The sequence below is a fragment of the Geotrypetes seraphini genome, chromosome 6 (assembly GCF_902459505.1).
Source record: "Geotrypetes seraphini chromosome 6, aGeoSer1.1, whole genome shotgun sequence".
In the NCBI taxonomy this organism is placed as follows: domain Eukaryota; kingdom Metazoa; phylum Chordata; class Amphibia; order Gymnophiona; family Dermophiidae; genus Geotrypetes; species Geotrypetes seraphini.
This window is the reverse complement of record NC_047089.1, coordinates 3,882,971-3,896,324: the sequence shown is the minus strand read 5'-3', so window position 1 is coordinate 3,896,324 and position 13,354 is coordinate 3,882,971. Positions and strand designations below refer to the sequence as shown.

Sequence of the window (13,354 nt, the reverse complement as noted above, 5' to 3'; positions counted from 1 at the left end):
GTATTCTAGGATTTGGGGAGATTAAAAAGAGCAGTGGCTTTGGCTCAGCGGGCGAACTGTGAGGACATTTGCTGAAGGGGCTTTTTAAATGCAATTGCTTTTTAAATGCAATTTCCAACAGTATTGTTCTATATTACTTCTCCCTCCGTATTCGCTTTGATAGAGGATTAACAGAACCGCAAATACAGAAAAACTGTGAATAACTTTTCCATATGTTATTTGCTGTTTTCTATTAAAAACCATCATGAATTTGGTGAAACCGCGAATAATATGGTGGGAGACCTGGCCTGTTCCTCAAGGAGAGATAAAACACAGTAAAGAAAGTGCTAGGAATCGGCGATTTTTCTCTGTAAACGCTTGGAATCAGCGATTTCTCTATGCAAGCTGATGTAATTATGGGGGAGGAGCCAGCAAGCTAAAAACCTTGAATAACCGAAACTGCGAATACAGAGGGAGAAGTGTAGTTGTTACTCCTGTGTGGCGTGTTGTTACTGTTATACTAAGTAATTTTTAGTTCTGCTTGGTTATTCGGCAGACTGAATATATTAGGGGGAAGCACAGCTACTTGTATTACAGCCGAAAGATTTTCTGTCTCCATCTGCTGGTCATGATGAGCTATTACCCATCAGTGAACTGGGAGTCAAAAGAAAGAAAATTAGCAGGTAAGAACCTAATTTATACTTTTTGCAGAAATTGGATCAATTTTGCAAACTCTGCTTTGTGTGGTATGGTTGCAGAAAGATGAAACTTGAGATGGGACTGGCTGATCTTAAATTTTCACGAACTCTGGAATAGTGTTCATTTTTTTTTTTTAATGTAAATTTACATAAAAATAGCTCTTGCAAGAAAACAATTTTAGCCTGAATTCCAATACATTTGTTCTCTCTTCAGCTGTTTCTTGTTGTGTATGAAAGATGACAGTATTGAGGGTATCTATGACACTTTAAAGCAGTGTGCACTCATCTCCAAATCCGCTGGCGGCATTGGTGTTGCTGTGGGCTGTATCCGAGCCACGGGGAGTTATATTGCTGGGGTAAGATCGCATCATCCTTTTTGTAGTTGGTGGGTTGCTCACATTCTTCTAACATTTGCGCAGAACTAGTCTAGTTTCCAGCATTAAGTGAACTTTCTCTGGTATTCTGTGCATATCTTTTGTTTCAGACCAATGGGAATTCCAATGGCCTGGTCCCAATGCTAAGAGTGTACAACAACACAGCCCGTTATGTGGATCAAGGAGGTAACAAGGTATGGTGAGAGGCCTTTTCTCACATGATGACCTAGCCAGGATAATCCTATTCATGAACTTTATCGCCTTCGCACTTTAGACGTTTTAACTGATTTTGCCCCCTCCTTTTGTTTTCTCCTTTTTATATTTAACTTTCCTTATTGTAGTTCATCCCATTTTCCTCCTTGTCTCAGTATGTTCGGCAATGTCATTGTCTGTTTAATACTTTCCCCTTTTTAATCATTGCACATCGCCTAGAAGTTTTGATAGGCGATTAATCAAATTTTAACTTAAACTATCATCCACTACACCACTCCCACCCCAGCTAGGCATTTGAGAAGTTTTTTTTTTTTCTCAAATTCTTTATTCATTTTCAATCTTACATCAAGTGCACAAACAATAAAACAATACAATTAAACACATCACTTGACAATCTTTCTGATTTCTTAACTTAAAACTGCATGAGGTATTTCCTATAGTTTAATGCTGATGTCTGTCTGGTTGGAAAAATAATGGAAGTGTTGCTGAAAGAAAGGATAGTGTATTTCCTTGAATCTAATGGGTTACAGGATCCGAGGCAACATGGCTTTACAAAAGGTAAATCGTGCCAAACGAACCTGATTGAATTTTTTGATTGGGTGACCAGAGAGCTGGATCGAGGACATATGCTAGATGTAATTTACTTGGATTTCAGCAAAGCCTTTGATACAGTTCCTCATAGGAGGCTGTTGAACAAACTTGAAGGGCTGAAGTTAGGACCCAAAGTGGTGAACTGGGTCAGAAACTGGCTGTCGGACAGACGCCAGAGGGTGGTGGTTAATGGAAGTCGCTCGAAGGAAGGAAAGGTGACTAGTGGAGTCCCTCAGGGTTCGGTGCTGGGGCCAATCCTGTTCAATATGTATGTAAGTGACATTGCTGAAGGGTTAGAAGGAAAAGTGTGCCTTTTTGCAGATGATACCAAGATTTGTAACAGAGTAGACACCGAAGAGGGAGTGGAAAATATGAAAAAGGATCTGCAAAAGTTAGAGGAATGGTCTAATGCCTGGCAACTAAAATTCAATGCAAAGAAATGCAGAGTAATGCATTTGGGGATTAATAATAGGAAGGAACCGTATATGCTGGGAGGAGAGAAGCTGATATGCACGGACGGGGAGAGGGACCTTGGAGTGATAGTGTCCGAAGATCTAAAGGCGAAAAAACAGTGTGACAAGGCAGTGGCTGCTACCAGAAGGATTCTGGGCTGTATAAAGAGAGGCGTAGTCAGTAGAAGGAAGAAGGTGTTGATGCCCCTGTACAGGTCATTGGTGAGGCCCCACTTGGAGTATTGTGTTCAGTTTTGGAGACCGTATCTTGCGAAAGACGTAAGAAGACTTGAGGCGGTCCAGAGGAGGGCGACGAAAATGATAGGAGGCTTGCGCCAGAAGAAGTACGAGGAGATACTGGAAGCCCTGAATATGTATACCTTAGAGGAAAGGAGAGACAGGGGAGATATGATTCAGACGTTCAAATACTTAAAGGGTATTAATGTAGAACAAAATCTTTTCTTGAGAAAGGAAAATGGTAAAACCAGAGGACATAATTTGAGGTTGAGGGGTGGTAGATTCAGGGGCAATGTTAGGAAATTCTACTTTACAGAGAGGGTGGTGGATGCCTGGAATGCGCTCCCGAGAGAGGTGGTGGAGAGTAAAACTGTGACTGAGTTCAAAGAAGCGTGGGATGAACACAGAAGATTTAGAATCAGAAAATAATATGAAATATTGAACCAGGCCAGTTACTGGGCAGACTTGTACGGTCTGTGTCTGTGTATGGCCGTTTGGTGGAGGATGGGCAGGGGAGGGCTTCAATGGCTGGGAGGGTGTAGATGGGCTGGAGTAAGTCTTAACAGAGATTTCGGCAGTTGGAACCCAAGCATAGTACCGGGTAAAGCTTTGGATTCTCGCCCAGAAATAGCTAAGAAGAAAAAAAATAAAATAAAATAAAAAAAAATTTAAATTGAATCAGGTTGGGCAGACTGGATGGACCATTCGGGTCTTTATCTGCCGTCATCTACTATGTTACTATGGTTAGGACTAGTAGAACTTCTCAGCTATTGTGCAAGTTGGTATGTGATGCAATCTTCTACCACAAGACACTACTTGCAATATTTCATCTTAAAGTAGAAATAAAGGAGATTAGTCCTGTAGTTCCTCTGCTTCCCCACAGAGATCTCTTCGCCTCTCCCTCTCCTCCTCCTGCTTAATGTCCCCCTTCTCCTTTTTCCTTTATCTGTTTGCTTAACCTCCAAATTGTATGTCGCCTTGAAACTATTGTAGATTTGAATAGATTAGCATTAAGAAGGAAACTGACATACCTTAGAAATGACTTATGTAAACAATAGTGCCTGCTGAAGATGTCTGATCGTAGCAGTGCAGCATGCTTTTTATGCCAGTATTACGATTGCATCATCAGGGATTGGGACTTGTATACTGCCGATTTGTAGTTGCACAACCATCAAAGCAGTTCTTACATATGTACAGGTACTTATTTTGTATGGAACAATGTAGGATTAAGTAGCTTGCCCAGGGTCATAAGAAATAGCCCTGGGATTCAATCCCACAACCTCTTGGTGCAGAAGCAGCAGTTCTACCACTAGGCCACTCTTTACTGTTTTAATTTCACAGATGATGTTGTGTTTCATTAAATTATTAAACCTTTCATAGATGATGTTGTTGTGTTTCATTAAATTATTAAACCTTGACAACTTTACAAGAATCTATCGTGCACAGAAAATAGGAGAATAATACTAGGAACAGAAACAAATAATAAAAGAGAAAATCAGTATAAGCCTCCCATCCCCACTAAGCCCAAAATACATAAGAAAGATCCAATAAAAAAGTTTCAGGAACAACTTTAAACCAAAGGGAAAACGGAAGTAAAGGTCAGATTTTAAGGTTTCGCCCATCATTCATAGTTAACGACAGATGGGTCACAATGCTCAAGTGTTTTTTTTTTTTTTTTAATTTCTTTATTCATTTTATAACTTAATAATAATAACTTTATTCTTGTATACCGCATTACCATGGAAGTTCTATGCGGTTAACAGATGAAGAGACTGTACATTTACAGCGAAGTTACATTTTCGGCGATGCTACATTTACATTATTGACGATACATTTACGGTGAAGTTATTTTTACAGCTAGGTTACATTTGCAGAGTAGTTACATTTGCTGAGAGTTACATCAAGTGTACATATCAAACAATTATAATACAACATCACTTGAAAAATCTTCAGTATCATACACCAAGAAGATTTAACCCCCACCCCCTCCCAAATTCATATACAACTAATATATATCGCATGAAAATAATCTTATGACAATCATATATATATTCTTAATGGAAAACCAAGAAAAAACCCCCACCCCAAATCCACTTATGTATTAAAATTGGGAAAAGTGTAACTTATTCATTACTATAATTTAATAATGGTCCCCACACATCCTTAAATTTATTATAATAACCTTTTTGAACTGCCAACGCTCAAGTCACAATGCTCAAGTTGATAAGGAAAGACCTGTTCTCTGTTCTTGAAACACTGTATGGACTGAGGGCTCTTTGAATTGGTTTAAATTGCTATAACTCTAAATACGAGTGAATAAAGGGTGTTGAATCAGTTCATGGGAACTTAAAAAAAAAAAAAAAATTGTCAAAAGTTCACCAGGGTTTATCACCGCATTTAGCACTCTAGAGGGCAAGGCAGGAATTACCCCAAAACATCATGTTAAACACCCTGTGGCTAATAAAATTTATATTTTTTAATTATTTTTTTTTTTTCGACGATTTTATTATTTTCAATACTTACAATAAGTGTAACAGTAAATATAACATTTTATACTCAAATATAATAATAATAATAACAGTTTATATACCGCAATACCGTTAAGTTCTATGAGGTTTACAAAAGATTAGTGGAGTACAAGTTGAGTTGATGTACAAGTTGAATTAACTTAAGGGATGTGGGTAACAATGGGGAGAAAGGGCAAGGGAGGGGAAAGAGGGAAGTGGGTTAACTGTCTAGGTATTTCAGGAATAGGTGGGTTTTGAGGCGTTTCCTGAATACCTCATAAGTGGTGGGCAATAGGAGTTGTTCTAGGTCTTTACCCCATAGAGCAGCCTGATGTGAGAGAAGATGCTCATGGTGTTTTTTTAGTTTGCATCCTCTAACCGGGGGAGAAACGAAGTGGGAGCTTCTCTTGTGTTTGTTGGCTGAGAAGGAGAATAGGTCAGTGATGTATTTAGGGGTTAGACTGTAGAAAACTTTAAAACAGAGGCAGGCGAACTTAAACTTTACATGAGCTTCCATCGGCAACCAGTGTAGCTGTTTGAAGTATGGCGTCACGTGATCGAACTTCTTTAGACCGAAGATTAGTCTGACCGCAGTGTTTTGCATTAGTTGTAATCGTCGCATATTATTTTGGGGGATTGCTAAGTAGACGATGTTACAGTAGTCGAGTTGACTTAATACGAGGGATTGTACCAAGATTCTGAAGGCAGAGTTATCAAAGTATGCTTTAATGGATTTAAGTTACCAGAGGGTGAAAAAACTCTTTTTGATTAGGGAGTCCACCTGATCTTCATGGTGAGGCATTGGTCCAGAGTTACACCCAGTATTTTAATGGTGGGCTGTATGGGGTAGTTATGTTTGTTGATGTCTAGTGGGGTTTTGGTGTCAAATATCACACTTAATATTCTTATAATATCCATTTCAGTATTAATCCCCCCTTCCCCTAAAACAATCACAATGCCCATACATAAAATATCTATAATCATCCATATCAATTATAATACATGCAAAATAGCCCAGTGCCACAATAATTTGGTTCAAGAAATCAAAAACACTCAAAAGTGTCAAGTCATTTGGTGATCGTTCCTGCAGTGCCAAGTAACAGTATATCAGTCTTACAACATTCAAATATGGCAACTGGAAAAAAGAAACTTATCAAAAACCACTAACGTCCATCAGCCAAAGAGTCTGTTTCCATGGAATGCCAGCTGATCGCCCTACAGAGCCCTATTTCGTGTCCTTCATCAAGGGCAGACTCAGGTTAAATCTGCTAATAGATTCTATTGAAAGCATGGCAAAATTTACTAATAGCATCTAGTTAGCCTTTTTTACAGATGAGTTTTCTGATCTAAGGCATGTTTGATTTTGGCAGAGACCCGGAGCATTTGCCATCTACCTAGAGCCCTGGCACTTTGACGTCTTTGACTTCCTGGATCTCAAGAAGAACACTGGCAAGGAAGAACAACGTGCCAGGGACCTTTTCTATGCCCTTTGGATCCCAGATCTTTTTATGAAACGAGTGGAAACAAATCAGGTGAGGGGGGGAGGCTTGTGGACGGGCAGCATGTAGCCCCCATCTGTGCTTTTAATTTTACATATCTGAGGCTAGCAATTCCTTAATCATGTAAAATTGTAAAATGTACTAGCACAAAATGTGTTCATAGCTCGAATGTGCTGCCCTGAAACTGTCCCTCTTGGCAGCAAAGAGAGCTGCAGGTCTGTTTTTAGATGGTGATAAAGCAGTCAACATATTAAGTACATAGTTCTCTCCTCATACCTTTACCTTCATCAGTGGTCCTTGCCATCTCTGTCATCTTCTTTACCTTGCTTTTATTGTACTGAGTATGAGTCTTTTTATTCTATCTAGACAATCTTTAAAGTACCAAAATCTAGTGAGTGGAGGGATAGATAACTTGTTTTTCTTTAGTGTCCCTCGAGACTGTCACAGAACGGATGGATTTATGCTCCCCTGCTAGCAGGTGGAGACTGAGACATTGACTTTTGGCTGTAGTACAAGTAGGCTGTGTAGTCCCATCTACAATCAGTCTGTTATCAGTCTAAAGCATGTGGAGGTGGTAAGCTTGTGCAGTCTTTCCGTTTAGTTTAGGACCTGTTGGATTTGGGTAGTGGCCTTCTTGTCCCTGTTTGTTGCTGGATAGATCTTGGGGTACCCTTTTGGAGGTCTGTCTGGCCTTGGGGTGCCACACTTGACTAGTTGAGGTCCTCCCCCCCCCCATTTACTTCCACCGCCCTCAATTTATTTTTTTTTAGAGGTGCCTCAGCTGTAAACTTTAAATACAGAAAATGGATCCTTCTATATATAATCCAACCCAATAAAATTTTTTAGTAAACTAATAGGGTTCCTGGATATTTAAAAAAAACTAACCTTTATACAAATCAGATTGACTATCTCATGCCTAAAAATTTAACCTTTTTTTTTTTTTCAAATTCTTTATTCATTTTTCCATCTTACATCAAGTACACAATATTATATCAGTTAAAACTTGTATACATCACTTGAATTTCTTTCTAATATCATCTTAAATACATAAATTTATACCCTCCCCACCCACCCTTCCCACAATTATTTTAATCAAAAATATCATATAAATATTATATTCTTATCTATTGATTAAACCTTTAATAGAACTTTATACCCTCCCCCTATGTATAAATGTACTTTCAGTGGAAAACGGTGTCTAATCATTGCAATAATTTGTCAATGGCCCCCAAATCTTTTTAAAATTATTATAATTCCCTTTTGTATGGCAATTGTTCTTTCCATTTTATAAATGTGGCACAATGAATTCCACCAGAAGGTATAGTTAAGTCTACTGTAATTTTTCCAATTACTGATATGTTGTATGGCGACTCCTGTCATAATCAATAAAAGTTTATTAATTTGACTTTTTGTTCTCATTGACATACCGAACATAATTGTATCATATGATAATGCTACATGGTTTTCTAGTAAACAATTAATTTGAGACCAAATTGATTTCCAAAAGGCCATAATACAGGGACAGTAGAATATTAAATGATCAAGAGTCCCTGCTTCCAGATTACAGTGCCAACATCTATTAGACTTAGAGCTGTCTAACTTTTGTAATCTAACTGGGGTCCAAAATGCTCTATGTAAAAGGAAAAACCAAGTTTGTCTCATAGATGCAGACACCGTACATCTCATTCTCCAAGACCAAATTCATGGCCATTGAGACACAGTAATTTGATGCTTTATCTCAATGCTCCAAATGTCCCTAAGTCCAGTTTTAGGTTTTTTATTTACAAATTTTAACATTAATAGTTTTAACTTATCCTAAATCTAGCACAAAACTTATCTTAATGGCTTAGGTGAAACAACTAGAAGGAAAGGCATATCGTATGTCATTGGTGGCTCTCAGTGCATAGGACCTCCCATAACCTACGTTATCTCAGATGTAAACCTTGCCACAGTTAAGGCCAGGCACGTAGCTTTGAGAGCCAGTGGGCTCTGCTCTTTTATTAAGTAAAGTTGTATTTAAAAACCAAACAAAAAATCTCCTAAGGTGGTGCTGGTCTGAAAGGAAGCTTTAAATTAGCTTTAATTGACTTTAATTGTTAATCGGCTGTTTGTCCTTTCCCTTTTAGTTCACAATGAGCACTTTAAAGAAGCAGAAAAAGTGCTCATTGTGTTCCTGATAAGTGGTGAATGCAGCCGGCGTGTGCACAAAGTGTTCCGGCTGCTGTGTGAGGAAATCCTCATCGGCTTCAGGTGATGGCGAGCAGAGTTCCCTTTCACGCTTGCACCGATTGTTGGCTGTAGGCAGTGGGGAAGCCTGGGCTTCCTCTACCGCTCACACAGGGATTTCCCCAGATGCTGACGGTCAGGGAAATAAGGTTTCCCTTACTGCCAATAGTGCTGGCTATTCCCTTACTACTATAGCAACTGCTGCTTGCAGTTCTGCTTTAGCGGCTGGGTCTATTCAGGCCTCTTTGCCGCTACAGGCCTCAAGAGATTTTTTTCAGTGTTTTCCTCATTTTTGGTGGGAAGCTCCACCATTTTGCCTATGGCCTCATGTGACCTCTGTCCTGTTTTAGAGAGACAGGAACAGGTCCTAAATGTTTCTCCTGCTAATGCAGTGCGTTCTTTTTTGATGCCTGATTTTGTTTTAGCCATGTACAAGCCTTACTTGCAGGTGGCTGGGGATCCTGCACCTTTCTTTTTGGCACGGTCCATGAACAGGCTATATCCCATTCCTGATGGAGATAGGGATAACTCTGTCTCCTGTGGATGATTCGGTGGTCTAGGCCAGTGTTCTTCAACCTTTTTACACATATGGACCGGCGGAAATAAAATAATTATTTCGTGGACCGGCAAACTAATAAGACTAAAATTTTTTAAAACCCCATTGCCATCCTGTCCCGCGAGCTCGGTCCCGTTAACCATCTGATCCCATCCGCACAAGCCTCAAATAGTTATGATTTTATATTGAACATATTTTATTAAAGTATAAAGAGAAACAATATTCTGTACAATTGTCATTTTATAAATATAAATAATACAGGGCAAGGATCAACAAAACCCCCGTCTCCCCTCCCTTCACATATATCCCCTCTACTATCAAGAAAACTGAATAAGCCAAATTATTACAGAATGCTACACAAATATCATGCTAACAGAATACCGCAGTCACACATGGCAGGAATGGTGTTAGGGGGAGTGCAACTAGGGCAACTGCCTCCTGGTCATAGAGAGCCCTAAGCCAGCTGGAAGCTAAAAACGCACTGCCTGGGCTTTGCACTCCCCAGTTATGTCTAACATCAGCTCTAGCAGGATACATATTTTAAATCTGATATATTCTAATCACAAGATAGAAATAAAATTATTTTTTTCTACCTTTTGTCGTCTCTGGTTTCTGCTTTCATCGTCTTTTCACTCTCTTCCATCCAGCGTCTGCCCTCTGTCTCTTCAATCCAGCATCTGCCTCTTCCATCCACTGTCTGCCCTCTACCCCTCCCCCTCCCATATGGTATCTGCGTTCTTTCTATGCCCCTCTCTCCTACACCAGATCTAGCATCTTTGACCCTCTTTCCTTATTTTTCATCTGACCCCACTTCCCAGCATCAATCTCTCTCTACCTTGTCATTCCTCTGTCTCTCCCCTTTCCCTCATCTGACCTCTCCATTCCATCCTTCCCCTCCTCTAATCTCCCTGCCAGCTGTTTCCTTCCAATGTTCCTCCTTCCCTTATCCAATAGTAACTCTCTTCCCTTTCCCTTCTCCTTTGCCAGCAGTAGCCCCTTCCCCTCCCTTGTCCAGGAGCACCCCTACTCCCTTCCCTCCTTCCCTCTCCAGCAAATGTTTCCTCTTTGTAGGCTAGCGGCAGCTCTGTGTGCTTTTAACTTTGGCACACAGCTGCCCCTAGGCAGTATTTTAGCGCGGTTTCATGAGGCAGCCTCGGGGCCTTTGGTAGGCCGGCCCGCTTCGATAATGTGATGTGGGCCGGCCTACCAAAGGCCCCGAGGCTGCCTCATGAAACCGCACTAAAATACTGCCTAGGGGCAGCTGTGTGCCGAAGTTAAAAGCACACAGACCTGCCGCTGCTTTTCTGGGGGTGTGGAGAAGTCGGTGGTGGCAGGCAGGAGTGCCGGCATAGCGACGGCAACAGGAAGTTGCACGTCAGCTGACGCCGGCACCTTTTGCTGCGGCGGGATCTGAATCTTTTGCGGACCGGCAAGATTTTTTTGCGGACCGGCGGTTGAAGAACTGTGGTCTAGGCTATCGCATGTAGACATATGGCTTGCAATTTTTCTAAATTGCGGGACATTGTCGAATGCCTGTTTACTCCCTCAAAGAAATGCAGTAAGTTCGTCAAGCAAGATCTTCCTTTGCTGAAGCTGTGCTGGCTGGTCTTCATCAGATTGTGTCCGTCAAGGTGATCAATCATGTGGTCATTTATCAGTGCCTCAACCATCTTTCCCGGTACTGAGGTCAGACTCACCGGTCTGTAGTTTCCCGGATCTCCCCTCGAACCTTTCTTGAAGATTGGCGTAACATTTGCCACTTTCCAGTCTTCTGGAATCCTTCCTGATTTGATCGACAGATTGGCTGTTAGTTGGAGCAGTTCAGCTACAACCCCTTTCAGTTCCTTGATTACCATTGGATGGATGCCATCTGGTCCCGGGGGTTTATCATTTTTAAGCCTATCAATCTGCCTGCATACCTCTTCTAGACTGACCATCAACACTGCCAGTTTCACGTCTTCATTTCCTTCATATAGTCTGTCTGCTTCTGGTATGTTGTGTATATCCTCTTCAATAAATACAGACGCAAAAAATATGTTCAGTTTGTTGGCAATGGCTTTGTCCTCCTTTAGTACTCCCTTTATTCCATGGTCATCCAATGGCCCCCACCGCTTCCTTCATGGGCCGTTTCCCCTTGATATATCGAAAGAACAGTTTGAAGTTTTTTGGCCCCTTGGCTAGTTTTCCTTGTAGTCTCTTACCGCCATATGGCATCTGCTTTGATGTTGTTTGTGCTTTTTCCAGTTTTCATCCAGTTTTGACCTTTTCCATTCCTTAAACAAAGTCTTCTTGTCTCTGATCGCTTCATTCACCGCTACATTGAGCCACGCCGGTTCCTTGTTCTTTTTCCTCTTGGATCCCTTGTTGATACGCGGTATACAGTATATAGATTTTGTGCCTCGGTGCCTATGTCCTTAAAAAGGGACCATGCTTGCTCTAGCGTTTTTACAGTGCCTATGGCCTCATGTGACCTCTGTCCTGTTTTAGAGAGACAGGAACAGGTCCTAAATGTTTCTCCTGCTAATGCAGTGCGTTCTTTTTTGATGCCTGATTTTGTTTTAGCCATGTACAAGCCTTACTTGCAGGTGGCTGGGGATCCTGCACCTTTCTTTTTGGCACGGTCCATGAACAGGCTATATCCCATTCCTGATGGAGATAGGGATAACTCTGTCTCCTGTGGATGATTCGGTGGTCTAGGCCAGTGTTCTTCAACCTTTTTACACATATGGACCGGCGGAAATAAAATAATTATTTCGTGGACCGGCAAACTAATAAGACTAAAATTTTTTAAAACCCCATTGCCATCCTGTCCCGCGAGCTCGGTCCCGTTAACCATCTGATCCCATCCGCACAAGCCTCAAATAGTTATGATTTTATATTGAACATATTTTATTAAAGTATAAAGAGAAACAATATTCTGTACAATTGTCATTTTATAAATATAAATAATACAGGGCAAGGATCAACAAAACCCCCGTCTCCCCTCCCTTCACATATATCCCCTCTACTATCAAGAAAACTGAATAAGCCAAATTATTACAGAATGCTACACAAATATCATGCTAACAGAATACCGCAGTCACACATGGCAGGAATGGTGTTAGGGGGAGTGCAACTAGGGCAACTGCCTCCTGGTCATAGAGAGCCCTAAGCCAGCTGGAAGCTAAAAACGCACTGCCTGGGCTTTGCACTCCCCAGTTATGTCTAACATCAGCTCTAGCAGGATACATATTTTAAATCTGATATATTCTAATCACAAGATAGAAATAAAATTATTTTTTTCTACCTTTTGTCGTCTCTGGTTTCTGCTTTCATCGTCTTTTCACTCTCTTCCATCCAGCGTCTGCCCTCTGTCTCTTCAATCCAGCATCTGCCTCTTCCATCCACTGTCTGCCCTCTACCCCTCCCCCTCCCATATGGTATCTGCGTTCTTTCTATGCCCCTCTCTCCTACACCAGATCTAGCATCTTTGACCCTCTTTCCTTATTTTTCATCTGACCCCACTTCCCAGCATCAATCTCTCTCTACCTTGTCATTCCTCTGTCTCTCCCCTTTCCCTCATCTGACCTCTCCATTCCATCCTTCCCCTCCTCTAATCTCCCTGCCAGCTGTTTCCTTCCAATGTTCCTCCTTCCCTTATCCAATAGTAACTCTCTTCCCTTTCCCTTCTCCTTTGCCAGCAGTAGCCCCTTCCCCTCCCTTGTCCAGGAGCACCCCTACTCCCTTCCCTCCTTCCCTCTCCAGCAAATGTTTCCTCTTTGTAGGCTAGCGGCAGCTCTGTGTGCTTTTAACTTTGGCACACAGCTGCCCCTAGGCAGTATTTTAGCGCGGTTTCATGAGGCAGCCTCGGGGCCTTTGGTAGGCCGGCCCGCTTCGATAATGTGATGTGGGCCGGCCTACCAAAGGCCCCGAGGCTGCCTCATGAAACCGCACTAAAATACTGCCTAGGGGCAGCTGTGTGCCGAAGTTAAAAGCACACAGACCTGCCGCTGCTTTTCTGGGGGTGTGGAGAAGTCGGTGGT

General features: G+C 41.4%; 1 protein-coding gene across 1 annotated transcript in view; it reads left to right on the top strand.

Annotated features, from left to right (window-relative positions):
- Positions 1-13,354, top strand: part of RRM1 (ribonucleotide reductase catalytic subunit M1) — a 135,888-nt gene that overhangs the window by 37,115 nt on the left and 85,419 nt on the right. The window contains exons 8-10 of the mRNA XM_033949190.1: positions 892-1,033; positions 1,162-1,245; positions 6,422-6,583. Of these exons, the coding sequence (XP_033805081.1) occupies positions 892-1,033; positions 1,162-1,245; positions 6,422-6,583 (388 nt within the window). The remainder of the gene's footprint in view (positions 1-891; positions 1,034-1,161; positions 1,246-6,421; positions 6,584-13,354) is intronic.